This window comes from Sturnus vulgaris, chromosome 1 (genome assembly GCF_052056855.1).
Source record: "Sturnus vulgaris isolate bStuVul1 chromosome 1, bStuVul1.hap1, whole genome shotgun sequence".
In the NCBI taxonomy this organism is placed as follows: Eukaryota; Metazoa; Chordata; class Aves; order Passeriformes; family Sturnidae; genus Sturnus; species Sturnus vulgaris.
In genome coordinates this window covers 67,293,972-67,318,484 of record NC_142243.1, presented here as the reverse complement: position 1 = coordinate 67,318,484, position 24,513 = coordinate 67,293,972, and the positions used below count along the sequence as shown (strand labels likewise).

At 42.8% G+C, this 24,513-nt stretch overlaps 1 protein-coding gene and 1 long non-coding RNA gene across 2 annotated transcripts in view; one reads left to right on the top strand and one right to left on the bottom strand.

Annotated features, from left to right (window-relative positions):
* The window catches only part of LOC148225274 (uncharacterized), a 245,037-nt gene that overhangs the window by 16,114 nt on the left and 204,410 nt on the right, over positions 1 to 24,513 (bottom strand). The window lies entirely within an intron of this gene.
* The window catches only part of LOC148225275 (uncharacterized), a 147,657-nt gene continuing 146,066 nt past the window's right edge, over positions 22,923 to 24,513 (top strand). The window contains exon 1 of the mRNA XM_088154723.1: positions 22,923 to 23,889. Coding sequence (XP_088010849.1) covers positions 23,783 to 23,889 — 107 coding nt within the window. The 5' untranslated portion in view covers positions 22,923 to 23,782. The remainder of the gene's footprint in view (positions 23,890 to 24,513) is intronic.

Genomic DNA, 24,513 nt, shown 5'->3' with positions numbered 1-24,513 from the left:
TTGCTGATCTGTGCACTCAGTCTCACACTACTACTTTTAGATTATGAGAAGCAAGCTGCTCTTATAGTTACTTAATAGATTTAAGTGATGCAATTTCTGACTTAACAATATCTCAGAGGGGAAAATGAGTCTATAATAAAACACTGCTTCATTCAGAATTTGTTATTGTGCAATGGGACTTATAGGCAACATCTTTGTGGAGTCTGCCTGTTTTAAAGCTCAGGATTTTGTGTGCACTGGATACTGTAACTTGTTGACTTTTGCTGTCCTTGTGTGTGTCCTTTTTCTAGGAGTATCTGAAAGTGTTGACCCAAAGGCCACTTTCTATAGTGTAAAAGATAAGCCTGTCCCTATCTAGATTACTCTTTAAACTTCAGGGGCATAACTCAAGGAGGACAAAGATGTAATGTTAATGAAATGAGCTCAAGTACTGGCAATCAAGTTAATTCCTCAGGATATGTTTGATTGAGTAATACACTGGCTAGTAAATAACCCTCCACCTGCACTGATTTCTTTTAAAATTTGTTTGCATAGTTCATGCTTAAGTGGATTTAAGATATCTTCAGAATAATCTTGACATGAAGAGGCTGCCAGAGGACAAGAACAGTCTTTCCTTATTGGTTTACTCATTCCACAGCTTGGAGAATCACAGCTAATTGATACTGTTTCCATTTAATTACACATAATTTTTCTGTTTTGCTACCCAGTGAGCCAGGAGAAGAAAACAATTCTCTGTCTACATGCAAATCTTCCAATCAACAATTTAAAACCTTTATGCTCCCAAATTTGTTCTCTTTATTTCAAAATGAAAATGTATGTGCTTGGGCAGGTTCTTGCAAGTTTTCATCGACTGGGGTTGCTGTCACTGATGTTCAGACCTGCAATTTAGCACAAGAAGCTTCCCCCTCCCTCTCCCTGCACGCTGCAGCTCACAGTCCACATTTAGGCCTATTGCCAGTGTTCCCAGCTCCCATCTTTTTGGGAAGAGTGGTCCACAAATAGTAGATGTTCTGGTCTATGGGCTTCTTGTGCTTAGAACTGAGCCCCCTTCCCTGCTGTCACGTCCCACCTTCAGCCCTGTGCAGGAATGGCTGTCCCTGTGTTTTGGTGAATGCTCTGGTGCAGGTGCCTGGAATGTTGCATTGATTGCACTGGTTTAATGAAAGGTGCTGAGGCAAAGAGTAAAAACAGAGGGGTAGGGTGAGGAAGTCAGAGGCTTCAGAGGAGAGTTTTTAGAATTGATACTCCAAGGTAGAGGCCAATGGGAGTTTCCTGTGGACTTGGACAGAGTATCTTGGGTGAAGAAGAATTTTTGCATGGATGGCAGGAATGTTGCTGGAGCCAGGCAGGAAAGATGTGTGTGTGTGTCCAGTCCCTCTTGGCAGCAGAGTCTGCAGAGGCCTATGCAAAGCTTTTGGAAAGAAAATAGGAAATGCTGTAGGGAGGAGGAAAGGGGGAAGGCTAGAAAGTATTTTTAGTACAGAACTGCCCATGTTTCCATGAATGATGGCAAAGCCTTCCTGCTCTAGTTTGGAAAAGTAAATATTGGCTGTGGGAACAGTGCTCCAGATGCACTGAATCTGCTTTCCTAATGTTGGTGGGCTCAAGCGTGTGGACCTGAGCCTTATGTTTGGTTAATCTAGATGCTTCAGAGGGTAGGAAGGCTGATTTTTGTGTTGCCACACCCTTTCCTTTAGCCAGGCACCAAGTATGCCCCCTGAGCAAAACCAGGCAATCTGTATCCCAAGCAAGACTTACTGACTTGTACTGCAGCTTTAGGATGAAGACCTGAAAGCTGATCCTACAATGAGACAAAAATGTGGAGGGTTTTAAAGAAACCATTGTACAACATCCGCTGTGCTTTTTTTTCTTTTGCATGAGAAACTTTTTCAGCACAAGTGGAGTGTTGAGTCTGGTTGTTTGGATGAAGGATGGGGTCTCCTGGCACTTGATTGCAGAGAGGTGGGATGCCACCAGGTGCTGTGGGCCAGCTGCTCTCAGTGGGGCTGTACTGTGTGGGACCTCCCCAACTCCCATGGCCAGGATGTCCTTTTGCCCTGGAGACTGTGGCATCTCTCATATCTTTTTTTCCCCTTCTGTTTTATATTCTTGCATACCCATCTGTTTGTACCAGGGCTGGTGACTAATGCAATAACTCTTATTAGGTCAAAATAGCTGAAATCATACTGCAATTACACATGCACGCTCACATGCACACAGAAGGGTTGTTCCTCTGCGCCCCCCCTTTTCCCATCTCTGGAACAAAACATTCCCTCACTGTTCCGAGGGCTGGAGCAGCTGCCCAGCTGGCAGGAGCAGAGATGTTAATGCTGTCAGTGAAAGGATGAGTCACTTTGCAAAAGTTATTTAGGAGGGTCACCCTTCTTGTCCCCTTTCCCCTCCAGCCACTGATCCTTTTGGGTTCATCAGATGCTGGAGGTCTGCACTGGCTGCTGCCCGCAGAGAGGACAATGAAGGCTTGTCAGGGCAAGAAGGCTCCTGATGGGAGTTATAAAAATGAGTAGTCCCATGTTTGACTGATCTGTTAGTCTCCTGACAAAAGCTTCTGCCTGTCTTGGAAGCATGTGATACCAGCTTCAAGACTCCCCTTTTCTTTATTTCTGTGTATGGTGCTTTTTGGTTTTTTTTTTTAGAAGTTAATTAGAAGGGAGTTCCCAGTGTGTGAGAGGAAATGAGAAGTAAAAGATGTAAAGAGAACAGAAAACTGTAATACAACTTCCTTTTAGTTCTTATGTTTATGGAAATAGGTCACTAAAAATCTGTGTTCTTCCTAGGAAAAAACAATTCCTTTAAGTTTTTTAGAAGATGCAGAGCTCTTCTAAGACGTGTATTCTCAAGCAATTAGATTGTGACTGACGTTTGCTGCCTCTCCAAACTCCTGTGGGACCAGAGTGCCCCAGGATCCAAATCTCGTGCACAAGCACTACTTTCTCCCTCAATGAGAGCTTAGCAATGTGTTCCCAAGTCAGCAACAGGTTAGTCGTGAGGCAAACTTGGCTTGTTTACTTTCTCAGCTGAGAAAAGCTCTGATTTTGTGAAGGTAGCATTTGAAAGAAAGCTGGATGCCAGCTGCTGTGGAGGCTGGTATTGTTGTAGTCATTGTAGTTTTGCTTATTAGATATGTTCTGATAAAATAAAGGTCTGTTTATCCTGACCATTTGCTTTGCTTTTCAATCCTCCCTCTTAACCTGAAATTGCTGAGTGGTTGCCATGGCTGTGTCCATGCACTCTCACGTGCATGCAGTGATGGAGACCAAGCCCTGCAGTTCCCCTTCCACAAAGCATGGCCCTTCAGGCACGCAGTTGTGTTGAACAGGTGTGGTGTCCCCTGCATAGTCTCAGCCTCCTTCGGTGAGGATGCCATCCTGCAGAGTTCTGGTTATCAAAGCTAAAACTGAGCTGTTGCTGGGGTCATGCTGATGAGGTGGGACTGGAAGTTGTTCTGGCCTCTTTTGTGATTTTTTTTCAATGTGTAAAGTAAGCATGTGCATGACATGCATGGATCATCTTCTTGAGAAGATGCTGCTGAGAACTTTCTATCACTTCTTAACATCAATAGTTTCTCTGTCTTCTAATGTGTGTCAGCAAGTCTGCTAGAATTTGCATTGGTTACTAGGAGGGTTCAGTTTCCTTGATTCCTTGATCCTCATTTCCTGTCATTGGTTTGGTAATTATAGGAATATTTTTAAAATTTAGTAGAGGGAGAAAGAAGAAAAAGAAGATAAAATTTTTTTAGAAGATTCATGCATCCTTGAAGACAATAGTTCTGGCTGGATAGAGGAATAAAATTCTAAATCAAATCTTTTGTTGCTTTTAACACTTAAAATGTTTTGACACTCTTCATCATTCCTTTAGAAATGTTTCTCATCACTTCTTAAGTGATCTGCTCATGACAGACAGGCATGCAGTCCCTTTCAGGCTGTGCCACAAACGGAGAAGCGCTGGCTCACAGTACTGATGTGGCAGAAACTTCCACTGATAGTCAGTTGTATGTTCCCTTCTGAGCATCCTGTACCCTTGCTGGAACAGCTAAAAATCTAACTGGTTAATCCCACAATTAGGTTATTACTTATTTTTTCTTTTAAATGATCTGATGCTGTTATAACAAAAAAAGTTATTCCTTATTTCTAAAAGCCAGGAAAGTGTGCATGTGTGCCCACGTGTACGTGTTTTCCCCCTTTTCCTCCCTCTGTGCGGTTTTCCCCTGGAGTACAAAGGTGACTGTTTAATTTGGTAGATAAATTGAAATTCTGGTGTTTGAAAATGGCAGGCAACCTAGTTAAGCAAACTTGCATACGTAAGTGGGAAAGAGCAGTCTCTTCAGGGAATTTAAATTAATATCTTTTTAAGATATGTTCCCTTCCTTGCTACCTCCCTGGAAAGATACCCGTAAGTTGACCATGAAATAACAAGTGACTAAGTGTGCTGACAGAAGAAATACAAACGCAGAATACTCATCAGTGGCAAACCAGTCTCGTGTCATTTTGTGGATGTCTAATTGGCCCCGTGTAAAATACCAAATTAAGCCTGAATATTCAGATTAGAGGACTAAAATAGCCTCTATCAGAAGTTTGTTCTGTTCTTTGATATTTTTGTCCTATTTTCAACCTTTATAGAGGTGACACATCCCTGCTCAGCGTTACTGGCTGCGTATTGTCAGTCTGGAGTACTGGCGCTCCATCTGTGAGCTCCGGCTAGCAGCAGGTACTGTAAATCATAGAGATTCATGACAAGGCTGTGAAGTTTTCTGAAGGACAAATCACAGTATCTGTGTAGAAAATTACTGTATCTAGTAACCAGGAATGGCTCTTGGTTTGTTAAATGCTGCTGGGATGTGCTTGGTGATGCTTTAACCGTCGTGAATCAAATCCACAGAAACCACAAGTGTATTCATGTATGTTCTGCAATTCCCATCTTCCTTATGTGTTCACTTTCACACTCATGCATATGTTTATTGCCTCCAGAAGAACTGAGCTGAAATGGAGCATTGGGCTGTTCCAAGGTTTCCTTTTAAAACTGGGAATGGAGAAGGTTGAATCACCCAAGAGCATGTCTCCCCATGCTGCTACACGTTGTACTGGCTTGGATGGGAGGGACCAAAGCATAGTGGATCCAGTACCTAAATAGCCACAGTCTGGAAGTCTTCCAGTCTGTGATGACATAGGCTGCTTTATGGTGATGTCCTTGGAGACTCAGCTTGGCTAGTTTGGAAGCAGGTGCAATTTGGATTCAGATGTCACCTCTTGCACGCATTTTTGGATCTGTTCTTCTCAGTATTGTAGGCCTTAGGGTGTCCTATGGGATGCCAGTAGATAAGTGCTCCCAGATAGTGAAGACTGATGGTAGGAACTTTTGGGATTTAGGTGGAAGCCAATGATGACCAAGTGAGTGAAAACAGTTAAGCAAAGGGACCTGCCCAAGAGGATCAGGCAGCAGCAGCCCAAAGTGAGTAGCTTCACTGTAGGATGTGGTGGAAGAGTGCTTAAGGCAGACAATTTCTTGTGAATCAAATGCAGCAAAGCCCAGTCAATGCAAACTCTACAGTGCTGATGGTCAGAGCTTGTCCCTACATGTTGGATGTGGGACTGCCAGTGCTGGTTGAGGTGGGAAGAAGGGGTGTGACTGGGAAGGGGAAAGCCTTGGGGACTCTCTGTACAGCCTCTGCTTGTGCAACCCTGCTCCATATCCTTGACTTCAGATGGTGTGCAGAGACACCCTTGGACTAATATGGATGTACTCAACAACCATCTGCAGGGAACTGTGCCTGGGGAAACTGCCCTGGCACATCCCTCAGTACATCCTTGGGACATCTGTGCGTGCCTAGCTTCATCCTCTGTATTTCCAGCTCTTCACATGAATTCTTGATGGAGACGAGAAATGAAGCTATTCCTAGAAATTCCACTGCAGTTACATGTCATTTTTCCTTAACTGGCGGACTCGTCCTTGCTTCTTTTTGGTGCCAATGTTAACACGTCTTTTGGCTGTTAAGGGTGGTTTTTAGACTTGTTTAGAAGAATCTCCTCCCTTTTCCCCGTGTGCCACTTGCTGTGCTCAGAGGGGAAGGGTGCAGGCCCATGGCTGTTGAGTATTTCACTTTGTAGGCTTTTGAGTCGATACATTTCTGTCCCAGCAAGAACCTGGGCTCAGCCCAGAGCAGCACTATGGTGCAGGGACAACAAATGCATTGCAAATGGTTTCTGTGCAGTGCCTGTGCTGTATGTAAAGCACTGTAAGCAATGAAGCATCATTTTGGCGTCAGGGTACTTTTTTACAGCCTGATGTGAAGACTGTGCATAAAGCCAGGAGAAAAGGGCATTTATATATGTTCTTATGTGTCAAATCTCCTCTCTTGGGCTGCCTTGCCATCCTATGCAAGACTTTCATACAAAGTATGGTTCTGTCCTTGGTGTGCCTGCCTTTGTGCTCTTGAAAACAGGTGAGAGATGTGCCTCCTTTAGGGCTGGCCCTGCTCCAGATTTCCTGGAGCCTCAGATGTGCTCCACAGAGCACCCTTGCCACCACTGAGCAGTGCTGTTCATGCTTCTGGCACCAAAATACAGCTGGTGACTTCTGCTTCTTCCTTCCCCCACAATCATGAAGAAGAAAAAGAAGGGGGGGGGGGGAAGGTTAAAAAAAATAAAATAAAAAAAGAGTAAAAACCCAAAAAGCACATGTGTGTAAGGATAAAATCTCCCAGCTCAGTTTGGGGGGATGCCTTTGGCACCATGCCTGACAGCAGCCATTCTCTTCAGTTTGCTAATCCTAAAACACACTTTGGGCAAACTGTGTTTCTGAGCCCAGTTCGCAAGAGTTCTCACTTAGGACAGAATTTAATTGCACACTGGAGTCAAACTGAGATTGAGTGGGACTTGAGTGAAGCTTAAAGAGAGAGAACATACAGTCAAGACCTGGATCTCATTTGCAGGCTGTAACTGCCCTGTTGCACCAAGCAAGAGTTGCATCTTAGGCAGGCCTGGTCTCTCTCTAATGTTAGCAGCTGGATACAAGGGGTGAAAGTGGGACTGATTACCCCTGTTATGGTAGGAGTTTGGGTTTTGCTGATCCTGCACCCTGAGTGCATCAGTGATGTGCAGGCAGGAGTGGTATCTCCATCCAGCTGCACAGGTTTGTCCCTGGACCCCATCTTAGCTGGGGTGCTACCTCTGGACCCACAGATATGGTGCTGGACGGTGTCCAGGGAGAGACCAGAGCTGTGGCTTTTGAGCAGGGAGGATAAGAGCCCTGCACAAGAACTGTGTTTGGGTTACTGCAGGAATGGGCAATACAAAGTAAGCCCTTGTCCTTATTCCCACAGAGATTTCATAGAAGGTTGATGCTTCCTTTTCCGACTGCAGCGGGAACTTCAGGCTCCTGGGGACTCTGTGTGTATGTGTGTGTGTCAGAGATCAAAGGAAGGGTATAGGAAATATGGTTTCTCCTATATGTCCCTGCCTGGGAAGCACTCCCACAAGGCCTGTTTCTCTTATCACCGCAGACCATGAGGGATAAACTGCCTTCCTCCAATCTGGGTAGCTCCAGGTAATTTAGGATTGACCCTATGGGCAATTGCATAGGTGGGCTTTAGCTGGGGTGGCTCATTGCCAAGGACAGGGAGTTTTGAAATAGTGTTTTCTGGTTTTGGCATCTGGTGTCAGAAATGTATTGTCATCAAAACAAGTAATTTTCTCTTCAGAGGAGTAAGCCCAAGAAGTAAGCCCAAGCAAACTTGTCCACTTCTGTGAGGTTTTATTCTTAATTTCAACAAGTAAATTGAAGAAAAGTAAGTGTGGACCTCACACAACTCTGGTTGGAGAAAGTGCGCAATTCCACCGATGAAGCAGTGTTTCCTAAAATAACAGCTTCGGGAACCTCTGCAATCTGTTTCCCTGTCTCTTACCCTTTTACAAGAACTGAGGAGTCTTTCAGCATTGTGAAGCAAGGCTGCGAAATAGCAACCAGAACAAGAGTGCCTCAGTCTCTCACACTCTATCTGGGGGCCTATTGGGCTATTATTAGCAGGGGATACCAAATACATTCTGTAAATATTTGAGAAGCCCTGTGAAGACACATGCTCTTTCATGAGCTCCACAATCGTTAAACCCAGGCAAAATGCAATGCAAGAGCCAGAGCAGTTCACACTTACTACCCCGTTTTGTTCTTGTCTGTGGAAGGAAATGCACTTGGATGCCTCTTGGGTCAAGGCTGAAAATTCTGTCCCTAATTCTTGGCAGAGAGGGTTTATTTGTAAGTGGAGAATGGACAGCAGGGCTCCTGAACCCCTGGGCTGGCACATGGTGGTCTTCTGGCACAGAACTCGTGTGCTGGGGTCTGGGACATGGTCGGAAGGGTCACCTGGTCACCTGGCTCCTCCAGCGTACGGCGAGGTGCCTAACAACTTTTTTTGTGTGTGTGTGTGGGGGGGGGGTGGTGTGCTGTGTGTATGAATTTCGTTGTAGCTTCTTGTCCTCTTTCGGAGCAGGGGTGACCCGCAATCTCTGTTTCCATCGCTAGAGGGAGGAAAACTACACGGAATTATCGCCCTCTCCGGTCTCCGCTCTGTCCATCCACTCCAGGCAGGAGAACAGATGCTCTTAGGACCTAATAGGTGAGGAACATGTAGAATTGTAGTAGGTGGGCTGTTTTCCTTCGACATAATTTAATGAAAAAACCCCAACAAAACAATCTTTAACAAAAGCAGATAGAAACTTTTTGTATTCTTGAAGCAGTGCACCACAGACATCTCTTCTTTTTTATTGAAAACATATCAAATTGAAATTAGTTTAAGAGAAAGATGATGACAATTTCAACCCAGGAATGGGAGGATGGCTGTAAAGACAAACTGATCCCATGGAAAGTACTGGAGAACAACTTCCCTTTGCTTTCAGAACCTATTTCATGAAACCTGGTAGCTCTTTACCAGTCTGACTACCTAAGGCCAGCTTCCTCACCAGAATGGCACTGAGTAGCTACGCTGCTTTTATCTTCATCTACAATTAAGGGGCCCATCCATTTTCCCTACAAGATGGGATTTGGTTAAATTAGACATGTCAGAATGAGCTACTGTCCCTGTAAGAAGAAAACTGAATGTGCATCTCTGCTCTACACGTTTATTATGATGGCCACGGTCATAGCACTGCACTGTAAAGTGCTTCAGGCAAAGCTGTCGCCATCTCTTGGAAGATATGCTTTTGAGGGGATGCTCTTGAGTGATGACAGTATACTTTTTTTTTAATAATGTTTAAAATGAAAGAAAAAAGGTAAGGCAGTTCATTGCAGCATGGAAGTAATAGTAATAAAAATAGCAAGTAAAATAATTATAGAAATGGAAAGTAAAACTGACCAAGAATGAATGCGACCATAGGCTGTCTCTTGCTCAAGCCTGAACAGATAAAAACCAGAGACACTAACAAGTCAAGAAAAAAGGCACGTCTGGTTATTTTCTTCTTTTAAAAAATTATTTATAAGTTTAAGGACAAGCTATTATATGTTGTTGGTAGCAGTAGAAATCAAACAAAAAAGTCAACGCTTTTTTCTTTCATTATGAAAGGAAGCAGGAATGGTGCATAACTCTAACACTGGAGAAAATTAAAAGATGGAACTATAATGAGATTCTTAATGTGTGACTCAGAGGTGGTCACACTTGTAACTGTCTGGTCATTATCAGGAGGGGAAAAGGACAGGGCAGAACTGTACTGAACATACACCCCCCCTCCTTCCTCACGCCTTTATCTTTTGATGCAAAAAGAAATGTGTGCATCCGTGTTGTGCAAAATGTGGCTTCTGGCAGTGAAAACAGAATGAAAGGGCTGAAACAGCAGCAGGTCCCTGTAGGATAGGACAGGGGGGTATTGGGCTGTGCTCTGGGCTCAGCCTTCCTCGGGGAAAGCCTCGTCTGGCTGCACTGTTGGATGGGGCTGGCAGTGGTGGAAAGGAGGCAAATTTCTTAATCCAAAGCCCGTCCGAGCATTGCCGGTGCTCGGGAAGAGAGGATGGGTTCCAGGAGGGGATGAGTGCCCGAGAGGAGGGTGTGCCAAAAAGATGTGGCTGGCAGTGGAGCAGCTGGCCTCTGCTGCTAACTCAGATTGGCTTGCCCAGGAGGATCCTAATTACAGCACAACTGCTGTCTCCATAATCGCTGCGGCAGGAGCAGCGTGGGCCATAAGGCACCGAAAGGGACCTGGATGTGGCAGAGGAAGATTATTAGAGTTACTGTGCTCTGTCCTGGCCATTGAGTTGCACAAAACCTACCAGATGTCAGGGAGGAAGAAATGGGTCATCCTCAGAGTAGGCTTTTGCGAATAATGTCATTGACTGCTTATATATGAACAAAGTGATTTCACAGTGGGTTATGCCTGACTGAGAGCATTCGTGGGGAAAGCTTTGGAAATGTAACACATCTGATTGGGCACTTGGGTCTGATTTGCAAAGCAGCAGCTACTTGTGTGGCTGGTGTTGGATGGGAATAACAAAAGATGCTCAGACAACTCCTGGTGAAGGACTGTAGCTGTGTTGGATGTTCTGGGTGTACCAGGAACACTGGCCCTCACCCACCCGCACCATCCGCTGACAAATGAAATCATCCTTGACAAAACTTGGGCCTGGTAATTATTATTAAGAAAAGCAGTGATGAGCAATAAGAGAAGTATGCTTTAGGATGTGAATGTTATTATTTTTTGTTTCCTGGTATGTTTCCAAGGTCAGCTTCTTCAGATATATTTTGAAACCAAAATAGTAAGCTCAGTCAGCAAGCATTCGGGGGGAATGCATCAATGCAGATGTCATTTTTGTAATATAGGCACTGTGCTGGCAACTGGGAGTTACTGACCGTGCCTGTTGCATTTAGGATCTGGGGTAGGAGTTGCTCCCACCACTTCATTTACAAGACGGAAGCATCAAAGATTTTACAAAGCTCTTTTTGGAAGTGCTCCCTCGGAAAAGGACTGTGAAATGTTAAACCACATCTTTGACTTTCAGGCCAAGTGTTCCCTGAGTGGAAAATCTGGTGCTTATTCCCTAGATGGAAATAAGGAAAGCGGGGTGCAGGTAACGTGTCATTCCCTGCATCCTCCCACTTGCTTCCCAGCAGAGGAGAGCCCCCGCCTGCTTCCCCACAGGCTGTGCCCGAAGCACACATTTTTCCCTTGCGCCAGACTTTAATCACATGCAATCGCCTTACGGATAGCCGGGGCAGTAATGGTGATCTTAAACATCGCTGGATGCCTCACATTCGCTTTATCTAAGTCTGTTCACACTGTCGCAGCTTTTCTTGCTGGTGACGATGTGGCGGAGAAGGACAGAGTGAGAGAGTGAGATAGTGTGGAAGTGGGAGGCCGTGCCAAGGTGACGAGCTATTTTGCATTGGCATCTGATGGTGCTAATCAGGAGCCATGTACTTTAGAAGGTGTCTTTTGATAACGTGCTTTTATAATTTAACCCTCCTTATATTTTTGGATATATAATTTGTGTAGGGTTTACAACCTGGATCTGCTTAGGTGCCTCTGGTTTCTGACACAGCAGCAGCCTTTGAATCAGCGAGTGTCTGCTCTTGCTGCTTAATCTCTGAGGCAGCCAATTTGGGGACAGAAGGAGTCTTTACTTTATCTGCTCCAAACACACTTGTACTTTATTCCTTTGTATTGCGAAAACGGGGGGGGGGGAAAGGCAAAAAAAAAAAGAAAAAAAAGGAAAGAAGTGCTGTGTGTGTGAGCACGTGTGTGTGTTTATATAGTATGGGAGACAGAGACTAAACTGAGCAAGTGTGGGAGGGTGAGAACCTTTATTGTGCAACAAACTGATGGCATCAAATATGCTGCATTTGTTGTGAGTTAAAAGGTTTATACAAAGATTTTCTTAGTAGTGTCTAAGATCTTAATAGGGTAATTAATCTTTCTAAGTGTTACTGCCAGATTATGGGATCAGCTATTACCCCTGGCTACAGAGTACTCCTTTGTGTGTTGCTATGAACAGGACTAAGTGATGAGACTACTCCGTTTGCCAAACAAAGATATGGTTGCTGCTAGCTTGTTTATGTTTGAAATGTGTTTTCTGGTGCAGTAAGAGAAGGCTGCACCATTTCCTTGGGAATATTAGTGCCCTTTAAAATGAGTCTTATTAGGAGAAGAAGGGCATGAAGCACTGTAGAATTTCCAGAGCTTTATAGAAAAGTGCATATAATAATGGTGAGTTGTTTGGTATGAGAATTTTTTTTTCAAGCAGGAAAATAAATAGATAGCTAATGTAATTGTAAGAAAGCAGCTGTAGGACTAGATAAAAAGTGGTCTCTACTTAAAAACTTCTGCAGTCCATGCAGAAGGCAAACACTTTAGTTGAGGAATTAAAATCCAAGTTGTGTGGCAGCAGGATAGGATAGGACATAGAGGATGTGGAAGAATTTTCTCAAGAAATAAGTTTTTCTCAATCCTGTTTATTTATAAGAGTGAGTCAAAACTAAAGGTTGTTTTATTTATGTGATAAGGGAACTTTTTTCCCAGTGACATTGCCGCCAAGGGGACAGGGAGAAGAGGAAAAAGCTGCACATTACCTCATGGTTGTCAATGTTGAAACAACTGGGTCATTCTGGAGAAATGTCTGCTTGGCCAAATTTTGACATCTCCTGTGCTGCTGAATGAACAGCCTCTGATCAAGGTCATTATAAACTACTCTGTGCACATCCTTTAGCCTGGTCTAGTGAAGGCTGTCATGTTCTTTAGTGACAACTAAGGAAAACTCCAACTCCAGGCTTTAATACATAATATAGCTGGCTTGAACCTAGGATTGCTTTTAAGCCATCCCAGAGGCATCACCTGTAAGTGACTGTTCATGTGTGGGCAGGTGTGCTGCATGTGTAGTAGCAATTATGGTGGCACTGTCATGTGCTGAGATGAAATGCTTTGGGCTGGGTCAAGTTGCTGACCTTTTTCTAGGCATTGGGTGAGAGAACACACAGGGTATGTGGGAGGAAACCTTTGCTTTGTAGCTGGAGAGGTCGTCAATTTTGGAGAAAGGCAAGGAAAAAGGTGGTCATGGAGGCTGGACTAGGAGGAGGAGGGGAAGTTGCCACCTTCTGCCCTGCTGGAGCACAGTGATGCTGATGGCATGCTGCAAGCCTGGAGTTAACAGGGGCCTTCCCTTTATGAGAGCAGGTACCTCATACAGGGGCAGCTGGCACTGCCCACTCATCTCTGTGGCCACCATGGGGTTGTGTGCTCTCTTCTTTGTCTGCTCTACAGTGGTTTACAGCAGAACAATGATGCAAAGGAGAAGCTGCAGAACCTTGTTCCCCCTCTTCTCAGTGGGAAGTTTACATTTATACAAATCTTGGAGAATCTTGAAACTGTGCCAAACCACCAGAATAAAGTCATAATGATACAGCTTGGCACTGTGTTGAAGAAGACTCCCGCAGGGCACACCGCGTGGAAGTAGGAAGTAGGATTGAAGAGGATGGTCAACCAGGCCTTGTAGATGTTTATTCTAGATGGTGACACGCCCCTTGTCTCTAGATTGAGACAGTGAAATGCTGGCACTGCTGTCCTGGTAGGGGTTGTACAGTGCTGAGCTGCTCCTAGTGGGCTCATTTGGCTTCCTTTGTGGCAGCTCCTGCTGGCTGGCCACTTGTTAGGACCCAGGGAGGAGCGTGGCTTTGAGGATGCCTACCTGGTCCAGAGGGTCTGGGGAAAGGAGCTGCTTAGCTGATGGTGGTGGGGTGGGGAAATCACCAATTCCTCCCACTGGGCTGCGTCAGTGGGGCTGTTCATGAGGACAGAAAAAGAGGGGGATACTTATCCCACATCAGTAGGAGTGGTGATGGTTGAAAACCCACCATGGCTTTCCAACCTGCTGCAGAGTTATCATCCTTGCTTTAAGTGACTGGAGTATGCTTCCTAGGAATTTCATGTTTGCCTGAAAGCTAGAGTGAGCTTCTGGCTTCATCCTGGTGTCCCAGCACATGCAGAGCCTCTTCTCCCACAGCTAGCACTGCGATTTCTCACTCTGGAATGCTGCAGAGATGTGCTCTTTTTGGAAGTAGATGTCTTCATTGGTCAAATTGCATTTACTGCGTTCTGCATTCAGTATTTGGGATGTAATTTGCTTTGTGAATCTCAGTTTGATTCTAGCGGTGATATGCAACGTGAGATGCTAAAAACTCTGAAAGAAAGTCTTTGAAGATAATTAGAGCTACCTTACCACAAAGAAGCTCTGAGGATTGTAAGGAAAAAACCCAAACAAATCTCTATTAATGCAGAGTTAAGATGACCCAGTTGTAGCAGAGACCTTTCCAAATGGAAAATTCAAATCCAGGATGTACAGAATCAACGTACATGCCAATAAAACATTAACTCTGCCCCCTTGGAGCTGGTAGTGCTCACTGGGAATTATCTGCAGCCACTCCAGCTGCAGTCACTGTATTAGCTGGAGCAGTATTGAACAGTGGGAGGATTAGCTGGAGTTTGGCAGAACTTGGAGGATAAAAGGAAAAAAATTCAGGGTGGGTGAGAAGAGAAGCTGAATGCACATACCTGTGTGAGTGTATGCATGTGGGGGAACTTCAGAATTTCACTTCAGTACTGAGATGAAGTAAGGAGAAGTACCTAGAAATGGAGTTTTTATGGTAGAAAGGCATAACACTGACTTACAGCTTTATTGCTGGAGTGAGGTGCTGCTGCAGGCTGTGTTGTCTGGGTGTGGATTAGATGTGTGTAGCTTCCCTCTGGCACAGCACACCTGCAGTTAGCACTGGCACAAGGAAGGGATTGGATGCTGTCTCACTGTGGTCATCTATGGTCGTCCTCCTTTCCTTGCATCTAAAAAGTGTGTTGTTGGGGAAGAAACAGTTGTGCAACTGAATTTTCTTATTTTCAAACGATTGATTATCCAGACTGATACATATTACTGGGCAGCTCAGGCTTTCTGATAACAAAGATATTTGTCAGTGAATTTCCTAGGTTTATTCAACAGTAATAGAAATGTTTCTTTTTTTCATCTCTTTTTTTTGTTGTTGTTGAAAATAGTGGTCACTAGAGCAGTTGAAGTTAATATATAGGCTTTTGCTTGATATATATATATATATATATAACTGAAAATGAAATAGGGTGTCTTATGATCAAGTGGTTGTGTTCTTTTTTATGTAACAAAATCAATTTTGCTACTGTGTAATGGAAATTATAGTAATGTTTTGAAATGTCTGTGGGCTAACAGAAGAGGAAAGGAATTCAAAATTGTGGTCTGTCCAAAGCTTCAGTATTTTCTCCTGTGGGGGCTGCTTATACATCTCCATCCTGCCTCCCTGCATTTCAGGCAAGGTGTAGTCTGAGTCGGCAGAGATTTCAGACTTCTTTGAAGACTCAACCTTTTAACAGGAAAGATTTCCTGGCTTGTGTGTGAGCCAAGCTGGCCCTCTGATATGTCAGATGCACCTGAACCTCTTCTCTTATCCCTGGTTTTTGGCAAACCCACAATATGAGGAAAATGTTGCAATGAAGTGTTAACATCATTTCAAGAAGGAGCTAAAAAAAGCCCCTGGGAGAGAAGGGATTTATTAACAAGTCATGGGACTTTGGTATGCCTCAGGCAACATTTTCAAACTGGTGCTCTCCCAAATCAGTCTCTATAATTATACTACTTCCCAAACAGAAAAGGACAACATGGGAAATTCATCTAATGTAATATCATAGGTCTGAGCCTAGAAACAGAACAAAATGGGTTATTGTAACATAATAGTAAAATAGGTGTGACTGCAGAATAGTGGGTCAAAGCAAACCTTCAGATGAGTAATTATTTCTTACTATCCTACTTGTTCTATTTCATCCTTAGGTATTTAATTACACAGTTTTCTTTTTCTCCTGTCCTAACATGCACCACCAGGCAATTTTGTTTCTTTGAGCCTTGGAAACAGTGCGACTTGAGTGCTTTATTGGAGCTACTCTCCTAAAAATAAAACTTTGAACAATCTGAGCAGTGGTAAGACCAGATTTTGTAATTACGGCTCTGTCTGGAGGGTATAAGATGGATGAGGGTGTCCTTGTGCTGGGTGCTGTACCTTTTGTGTTAAGGCAAGAACTTAAAGGCAGTAGAGCTCTCAAGAAAACCACTATATTCTGTGCAACTTGCAGCCCTTGTTTGGAGTTAATTCCATCCTTTTATGGGTTAGGTGCAAGTTCAAACAGGATTTTGCCTCAACAGTGTCCCTATCTGGGGATGAGAGACTAACTTCTCTGCTAGGATGTTCACTGGCTAAATGTAGTAAATGATGCCTCTGTGTTACTAGCCTGGAAAAAGAGGACTCAAGTGTTTTCTTAAAAAAAACCCCAAAAATCCCTGCCTGCTTAGGTGCTTACAATGTTCCTGTCATTTTAGTCTTCAAACGCCTACTATTCTAACATCTCAGCTGATAGCACAGTGAAAAGTAAATCTCTCTCAAGCATTTTCCTCCCTCTGAGTAATAGCTAATCTAATAATAGTTTGACTCCTACCACCACAATAGCTCTCTCTATAAAATGTGTAGAGGGGGGAGGCTAAAGATTCTACCTCCTCATTCTACCTCCTCTGTGGTGATCCCAAACTCCTTGGAAGTGGTGCAAGAGTACTGAACTTGGGCCCTGCACTGCTTATGTATCACCCTGAAGATGTTTTAGACGTTTAAATGTTTCTCAGATTTAGCTATAAAAAAATCTAACAAACCCAAGCAACAAGCCTTCCCCAGAAATACACGTCCCTTTCACTTTTTGTTATTTCTTTTCCCTCTTGTGTTAATATTTCACTTGTTAGTGTTTCTGCATGAGATCTATTTATTCATTTATTTTGTGCTTTTACATCAGCCCTAAATGATCTTCCTATTAGCACAGGAAGCTGGCAGCAGCCAGTCTGCAGCCTTTGGATAGTAAACTAATTAAGGGAAAAGCAGGTGTGGATGGATCTATTGAGTTTATAAATAAGTGCCAAAAATTTAAGTTATTGGTCTGTGAGTGTTAACAGGTGGAGCACAGTTTTTATACCTTCAAAGGAGAGAAGAAGAAGGGTTAGAGGAAATTATTTCTTCCCTCATAATTTAAAAGCTCTTCAGTAATAAAATACGTCTGTTCTCAAATAAAAGAAAAAAAAAAAAGAAAAAAAAAAGAAAAAAGTCCTTGTCTTGTACATGTTTAGTCTTGAAGAAAAATAAAGGTAGTATAGGAGTTCTTATTTTCATTGACCTGGACTGGGTGATGAAATGGATGGTCTTCAAAGAAATAATTCATATTCTCAGGCTGACACTCAGAAACATAACTTACAAATGACTACAGATGTTAGGGCCTATTGTTCCTTTGCAGTTCTGCTTATAAATAAAACTTTCTCTGCCTTCAGTCAAATGCTCAAAATGTTCTAATCTGCAAAAGTCTCTTCCCTCAGTGCTAAAGAAAAATATGATCTATTGAGCGAAGTATTATGCAAGGGATTTTGTGTCTAAGAATATATTTTCTCCTCACACTGATTTATCCTCCTCCCCAATTTCTGTACTGGCTTTCTTCCTTTGTGCTTAATTTAGTAATTTATTCAAACACTTCTAACCAGGGGGTGTTTTTCACCAGAGTGCAGTGGCAAGAGACCACAAAAGCATTTCACTACACATACAAAATACATTAAACCATTTTCAGGGTAGTATAACGTGATAGGATAATGTTGGAATAAAAACATGTAAACCAACTGCCTACTAACTCGACTGGTTTCATTAATTTTGATCTGACTGATATAAAAGTCTTCTTCATGGATATGTATTAATCTTTTATGGGCTATATATATGTATATATTTAAATGCAAGCAATAAATGAATGCTTATACTAAAGCTTGCATGTGTCAATCTGGGAAAAGCAAGGTGAGAGAAAAACCCAGCACTCACAACCTGTGCATTGTTTATATTTTAAAAAACTCTAGGAGCATCTAACCAAGCTAACAGGTGTTGATCTGGAGAAGTAAGGAATGGGACTTGTGGTCTGTGGCTTTTAGGAGGCACTGATGGGTTTAGGGACTTTAATTTCTGAATGTGTGTCTGGAAATCAGAAAGGGACATTTGCCTTTCCCCTTCTTTTCTGCCTCTTAAATGCTTAGAGATGGGGAGGGGAAGGGTTTTTGAGGTTCGACTGGCCACTATGGATTATCTTTTAGTGTCAAGTCTGCTTCTCAGGGCACTCAGTCATGTGTACATGTGTACATGACTGCCTGCTAAGCTGTAGAATGCTCTGGCTTGGAAAGGGGGATGTTTATAACTTGTTTTTTGCCCCTGGTTCCTCTTTGTATGGTTAATGAGATATTCACTAGAGCAGGGATTGGGACAGGGTAACCAGCCTTCCCAGCTAAGTGTACTAATTAGTCTCTCTTTCTCTGTCTCTTAATGAATTCATACATATTCATTGAGAAGCAGAACAGCTCCAATAGGAGAGAATCAAGGAAAAACTGAATACCCTGCAGCCTACCTGATGGTTATAACTTTCTCCTGATGGTTAGAGAGCATGGCTTAATTTCTTTGAAACAGGTGGAGGAAGAAAAATGCTTTTTAGCCTCTAAGGTGAATACTCTGACCAACAGACAATTGCAGGCAAGAGAGTGGTCTCCTTCTTCAGCATGTGTGTGTGTTCATCCTTACTTCTGATTTTCTTTCACTGCAAGTGCCTTGAATGCAAACTTTTTTTCAAACTGAATCTGAAGACAAGGTTTGCCTTGCACTTGTTTCCTAGGAAAAATAAATCTTAATTTTAAAAGCTGATCTACAACAGTTAAATATTTCCCATCCTTATATTGCCCCAGAAATATTTCTTTAGTTTGATAAAGGTACAAGGAATCAATTACTGATGTCATTTTACTGAAGTGCTTTTTAAAGCACTCAAACCCTACTCTGCTTTTGTATTTAATCCTCAGGAACACTTATGTCTTGCCATGCAAAAAAAATAAATTGTCACTAGAACAGAAATTAATAAAAAAGACTTGAAGATAGGTGAGTAAGCACAGGCAGAGAATACTGACAAAATCCATGCTGCTGATGTAAAGCTGGCTGTGAAATGGATGCTAAAAATAAACCTCAATTCTAAAAGTCAATTCTGACAGACCTGGGTCCTGTTTCTCTCTGTAACATAATTTGCCACAATCTGTGGGCTGATGTTGCAGTAAATTAGGTTCGTGATACTTACTGTTAATGAGTCACTGAATAAATACATCTGTATAAATTAGCCCACAATTTGCCTGTTGCAAAAATAAACAGTTTTGATTTCCTATGTGAACAGCATGGCAAGCAATGTAATTTTACTAAACACTGAAGATGTTAAACTGTGGGAAGAGAAAGTGTTCACGAACAGGTACTTGACTGGCATCTGGTGGGATGGAGAGGTTCAACCCTACTCTGCATCCCACTAAATTGTATGGGGATCAGTAAGGCAGGGTGGGGCAGGAGGGGCTCAGCATATAGAGAATCAAGACCCCAAGGTCTATCTTTAGATATCTTTAGAGCAATAATCTTGTTTTAAACTGGGTGTCCTCTGTGCCATCATATATGAGAAGAGCAGCAATAAATCATGTACCAGCAGCAGTGTTCAGGATGTTTTGGTAGCACGGTGGCTTGAGCTTCATTGCACTAGATCCCGTGTAAGACCAAAGTAGGAAATGTTCCACTCTCAAAGTATTTTACAGTTCAAGTCTGAGAAGATGTAATAATACTTGGAAGGAAGACAACAAAACCAGCAATGAGGACTTGGGTTTATATAGGCCAGATATTTGTAGACTCACAGTAGATGCTCCTATGCTTCTTGTGTGTGTTTTTAATCTCCAAGTATGGTAGTCCAAGTGTTTTACAAGTTACCAAGTCTGGAAAAACTTGGCTACCTGTTTTTTTTTCTGACAACCTTCTCCGCCCACCCCCCCCATGCAATGACTTCAGCTGAAGATATGTGGAAACAGAACTTAGTTCAATTTTCAGTCCTTGTGAGCTGAGTAGTGTGTTTAGCTGTGGAGCTGTGCTGCAATACAGAGAATAATCATATCATGTCAGTCTCCCTGAAATGGCTGTCTGTATTAAGCTCTAGGTCATTTCCAAGGGTTGCAAGGAGCTGCCTGTCTGCTGGCACTAGACATATGACCTTAGTGAAATGTCTCCTTCAGTATCTACAGGCTGTGATGTGTCACAGTGATACACATTTCTACCTTAACACTCACTCAACAGCAGCTCCCTGATGTGGCAGTGTTTTTCTAATTCATAGATATCCAAGGAGATGGATGCCTGTGCAATGTTACGTCTCTTTGCCTAGCTGGTCTGATAAAATGGATATCCTCACACAAAGTCATTGAGCGAGTGGCTTATGATAGCATGCAGGAATAGGAACGACATGGCTTATTCCCCCCCTGTCCTGTTGCAGACATTTCTTTTGGGTATGACTGACCATATTGTTAGTGAAATAGATCTAAAGAATACTTAGCAATTTGTAGGGTCAGTTTGGTGGCTTCTTTGGGCTGGAGATGACTTCAAAAGCACCTGGTAAACCTTTGTCTGGTCGATACTATTCTGTATGGGTGGCATTTTCTAGGCAAAGAGTTGTGAACTTTTTATGCAGCTGACTTCTGTCTCTCGTGCCATCAAGCATGGTCGTTGCTTGTTGGCACACAATTCTGTGTTTCCTCATCTTCTTTATGTCTCAGAACACTACATGCAGGTGGTCAAGCTGGAATTTACTGGCTGGCTGGCTGCACAAGGAACACCTGGGCCCTGCTAGAGGATGCACTTGTCAGGATCCACCAGCACCAACCAGCAACCATACACAAAAAGCTCACTTTGTGAGTGCCTTGCATGCTGTGGGAAGAAAAAGCTGAGAGGTATATGGAAAGCACAGGATGAATTAATGAGCCAGCTATGCAGTAGGAAACCCCAATCTGACCAGGAGGGGAGAGCAGGGCTGTTTAAGCTTAACCTTTAAACCATGAGATGCTCCTCTGAAAGTCTATTTTATACTGAAACAAGAATTATGAAGTTGTTTACTGTACACACGTGAATGCACATATGCACACATGTACATGCACACACACATATGTATATATATGTATATGTGTGTATATATATATACACACACACACATATATACACCTGCACATGATCAATATATACATGACTCAAGTCAATTTGATTCTGCAAAGTAGTGAGCAAGCTTGTCTTGGATGGGAAATTTGTAAACTCTTTCATAGTGCTGAAGAGGTATTTTCAGAGGTTATCATTTGCCCAGCAAGGTCAATGTCTTCAAGCTCTTGCTCTGGTCAAGAAACTCCTCCCACATGCTAAAGCAGCAAAGATGAAATATTTTCTTCTGGTAATTTCCCTGTGGGAGAGCTTTTCTTTTGAAAGAGACAGTCTTTTTGGTAAGAATGAATAAATGCCCATCACAGGGAGATGTAAACTAGGAGAGGCCAATTTTTTCTGGTTTTGAGAGAAGTCTCTTAAAAATTTAAGCTCCTATCTCAGTGTTGAAAATAGACTCCTGGCTTTGCCCCCAGCTGCCAGCAGCATGACCTGGAGGGGCTGCCCCGCTTGCTGCAGGGCAATCTGGGGGCCTGAGGCTGCACTCACTTCCCCCTCGATGTGCTCTAAGTCTTGGCTCCATTTCACAGCTCTTCATGGAAATGACTCCCTGTTCTGGGAGGGACTCAGTCTCTCCTCAAATGATAATGCAATCCAGACATGAATTGGCAGAAATGTCATGAGACTTCTTATTCTTGTGTATTTCCAGTGTGAATGCTCTCAAAATATCCTGGGAAGGCAGCCCTGGCATTTTTTCTGATGAACTGACACTGACCTGACAGCTTATTGTGGTTTCTTCCCCCAATGACAGTTATATGGAAAAGAAACGGAAGAATCCCTTTCCCATCCCTAGTTTGTTTTCCAGCTGTACTTGTATTAAAAACTATTCTTTTTGTACACTGTATTTTAATAATTGCTGCTCTATCAAAACACAGTTGAACTTCACCTTTAAGCATATGCCAGCTATGACTTAGAACATATTAACCTCTGAATCATGCATAACATGCATTTTAGGAGGCTTAGTGCACCAGGTAGAAGACAGCAAACAAGAATTTAACATCCTCTGAGCACAAATTCAGAGGGGTAACTTCCTTTCTCAATACATGGGCAGCTTAGGATGACTTATCTTCTTCAGTGCTGGCACCTAAATTGACTGCCTGAAGTTGGGCAGAGTGAATAGCTACTGGTTATTTTGTTTGTGTCTTGAGATGACAGGATCCCTCTTTCTCTGCTTCCCTGTTTCCTCTGGTCACACACAGGGATTCCTGATACATCCCAATGATGGAGGGAGAAAACATGTTTCACAGGCTTTTTCCAATTTTATTTGCCTATGTGAAGGGGCTACTGATGTGGTGGTACAAGAACAGTCACTGGCAAAAGGGCTCTGAGGATGGACTGGGGTCAAGCACTGTTTTCGGAATCCTCCAACAGCTGGGAAACATGAGTGCCTGATTTTGTGAGCTCTGATGTTGTGCAGTGGTAGGGAAGGACCTTAATATAGACCTGGTTTTGGGCTAGTGGCTGGGTTGAGCTAAGAGTTTGTATACATTTGCTACAAAGTCAAATGTGTCACCCGGCCAAGCACATAATTTTTAAAGCAAACTCAACTTAGATGTGAAACAGGCAACCTGAATGATTGTTCACAGAGAATTGAACTGCTGCACACTTGTTAGAAAGGCAGAAAACACAGTCAGTACCAAAGCTGGAAAAGGACTACACTGGTAAAACATCATAGCATGACAAGCACATCACAAATCTGTACTGCAGAAGAGTTTGAAATACAGTGTGCAGAAATATTTACAGACCATGGAGATTAAGAAATATTGCTGCCATAGTTGGGAGAATCAATACATGAGGGTAATTATGAAATGCCACTGCCTTCTGAGGCAAAAATATAGGTCCCTATCCTACCCTAAGAGTACTTATTGTGGACCTTTATAAGGTTTTGCTGAAAGCAATGAAAAGTTCAAGGCATTTCTGTTCCTCAGCTGTGTTATCTAACTGAAGCCAGTATTTGCTTATAGAAATGTGTCCCTTTCTTCTAGCTCTTTTAAGGAAAATAAAAAAAAATCCTGGAAATCAGGATTAATGAAGTGATAAATGATAGGAGAAAGGAATATTTAAAATGCAGAAAATTTAAAAGTTGTAAAAACAGATCCAGAAATTTTCATGTAGCTCCAAGTTTGATTCTGGGAATGTGGGGATCAAACTGAAGTATGTAATTTAAGATTTCTTTTTTCTATTGGATTACTATAGGTGTGATTTAGTTTTTCTTGTGCTAAAGCAGTTGTAGGGAGGATAATGCCCCTGACAGTGTTTCAATATAGCCTCTGCTCATAGGTGCCAAGTGGATTTTAATTTTTTTCTTTCTTATTACTGGAGTGTGAATTATTATGTGGCCTGTCAAATATGTTGGAAATTTAACTATTTAGCTCTTGTGAAGGAGAAGGCAACTCATCCCTGCAGTAAAGCTATGAGCAGGATGAAGCTGGAGGCAGATTGGCCTCCTCTGCTTTAAATGCTAAAATTCATCTGAACTGCAGTGACATGGTCTGTGGTTGCTGCCTGGTTAGGTGCACTCTGCAGAGAACAGGATCCATGGAAACCATCTCGGCCAGCTGAGAATGTAATGAACAGCAGAGCTGTTCCTCTGGCCCTTGATCCATCTGAGAGAGCCCAGCAAAAGCTGCAGTAGAGGTCACCTACCAGCTAGGGCTTTGATGCTGCCCAGGCAAGATGGCACCTAATGTAAATGGTGCCTCAGCAGAGAATTCTGAAGGGAAGCCATCTCCAGAGAGTGGAAAAAACAAAGCTATTACATGGACAGCCTTAGAAGAGAGAGGGTGAGTAGCAGGCATGTGTTGCATAGGTCTCTTTAGATGCTAGTTGGATGAAGAGAAGTTACAGCAGAACCTGAGGGTTTGGAAGCAGCCAAGGAGGAAGAGCCAAAAAATCTGGAGGCAGCAGAAGCTGAGTTTCTGCTAGCACCAGAGACCAGTCGACCCAGCCCAAGCATATTGTTACTGTTTTATTAAAAGGGTTGATTTGGAGAATGTTGTGTTTGCAATTCAGCATCATGCCTCGGAGCCTTGATTTCAAGCCTTTATTTATATGCTTAATTGTTGCTATGGAAATTCAATATTTAAAGAGGTAATTATTGCTGATCTTGTTGCATGTGTCCATTTCTGATGTCCAGCTGTTAGCTCTTTAGCTCCAGTCTAGCAGATTAATTACTACTATTGATTACTTTGAGCTTCTCTCTTCACACCTGCAGTCTGTGTAATTAGCCGATGGCCTCCTCTGAAAATTAGGAGCAGTTTCATTTTGGCACCTTGCCATTTCTCAGCCATGTGCCTTACACTGATGAACAAAAGCAAAGCTATTTTAAATAGAGATATCTGGGCAATGAACTCTTTGTATTTTTGAACTATCTGTGGATAACTCAAATTACTCTATGTTAGCAAACA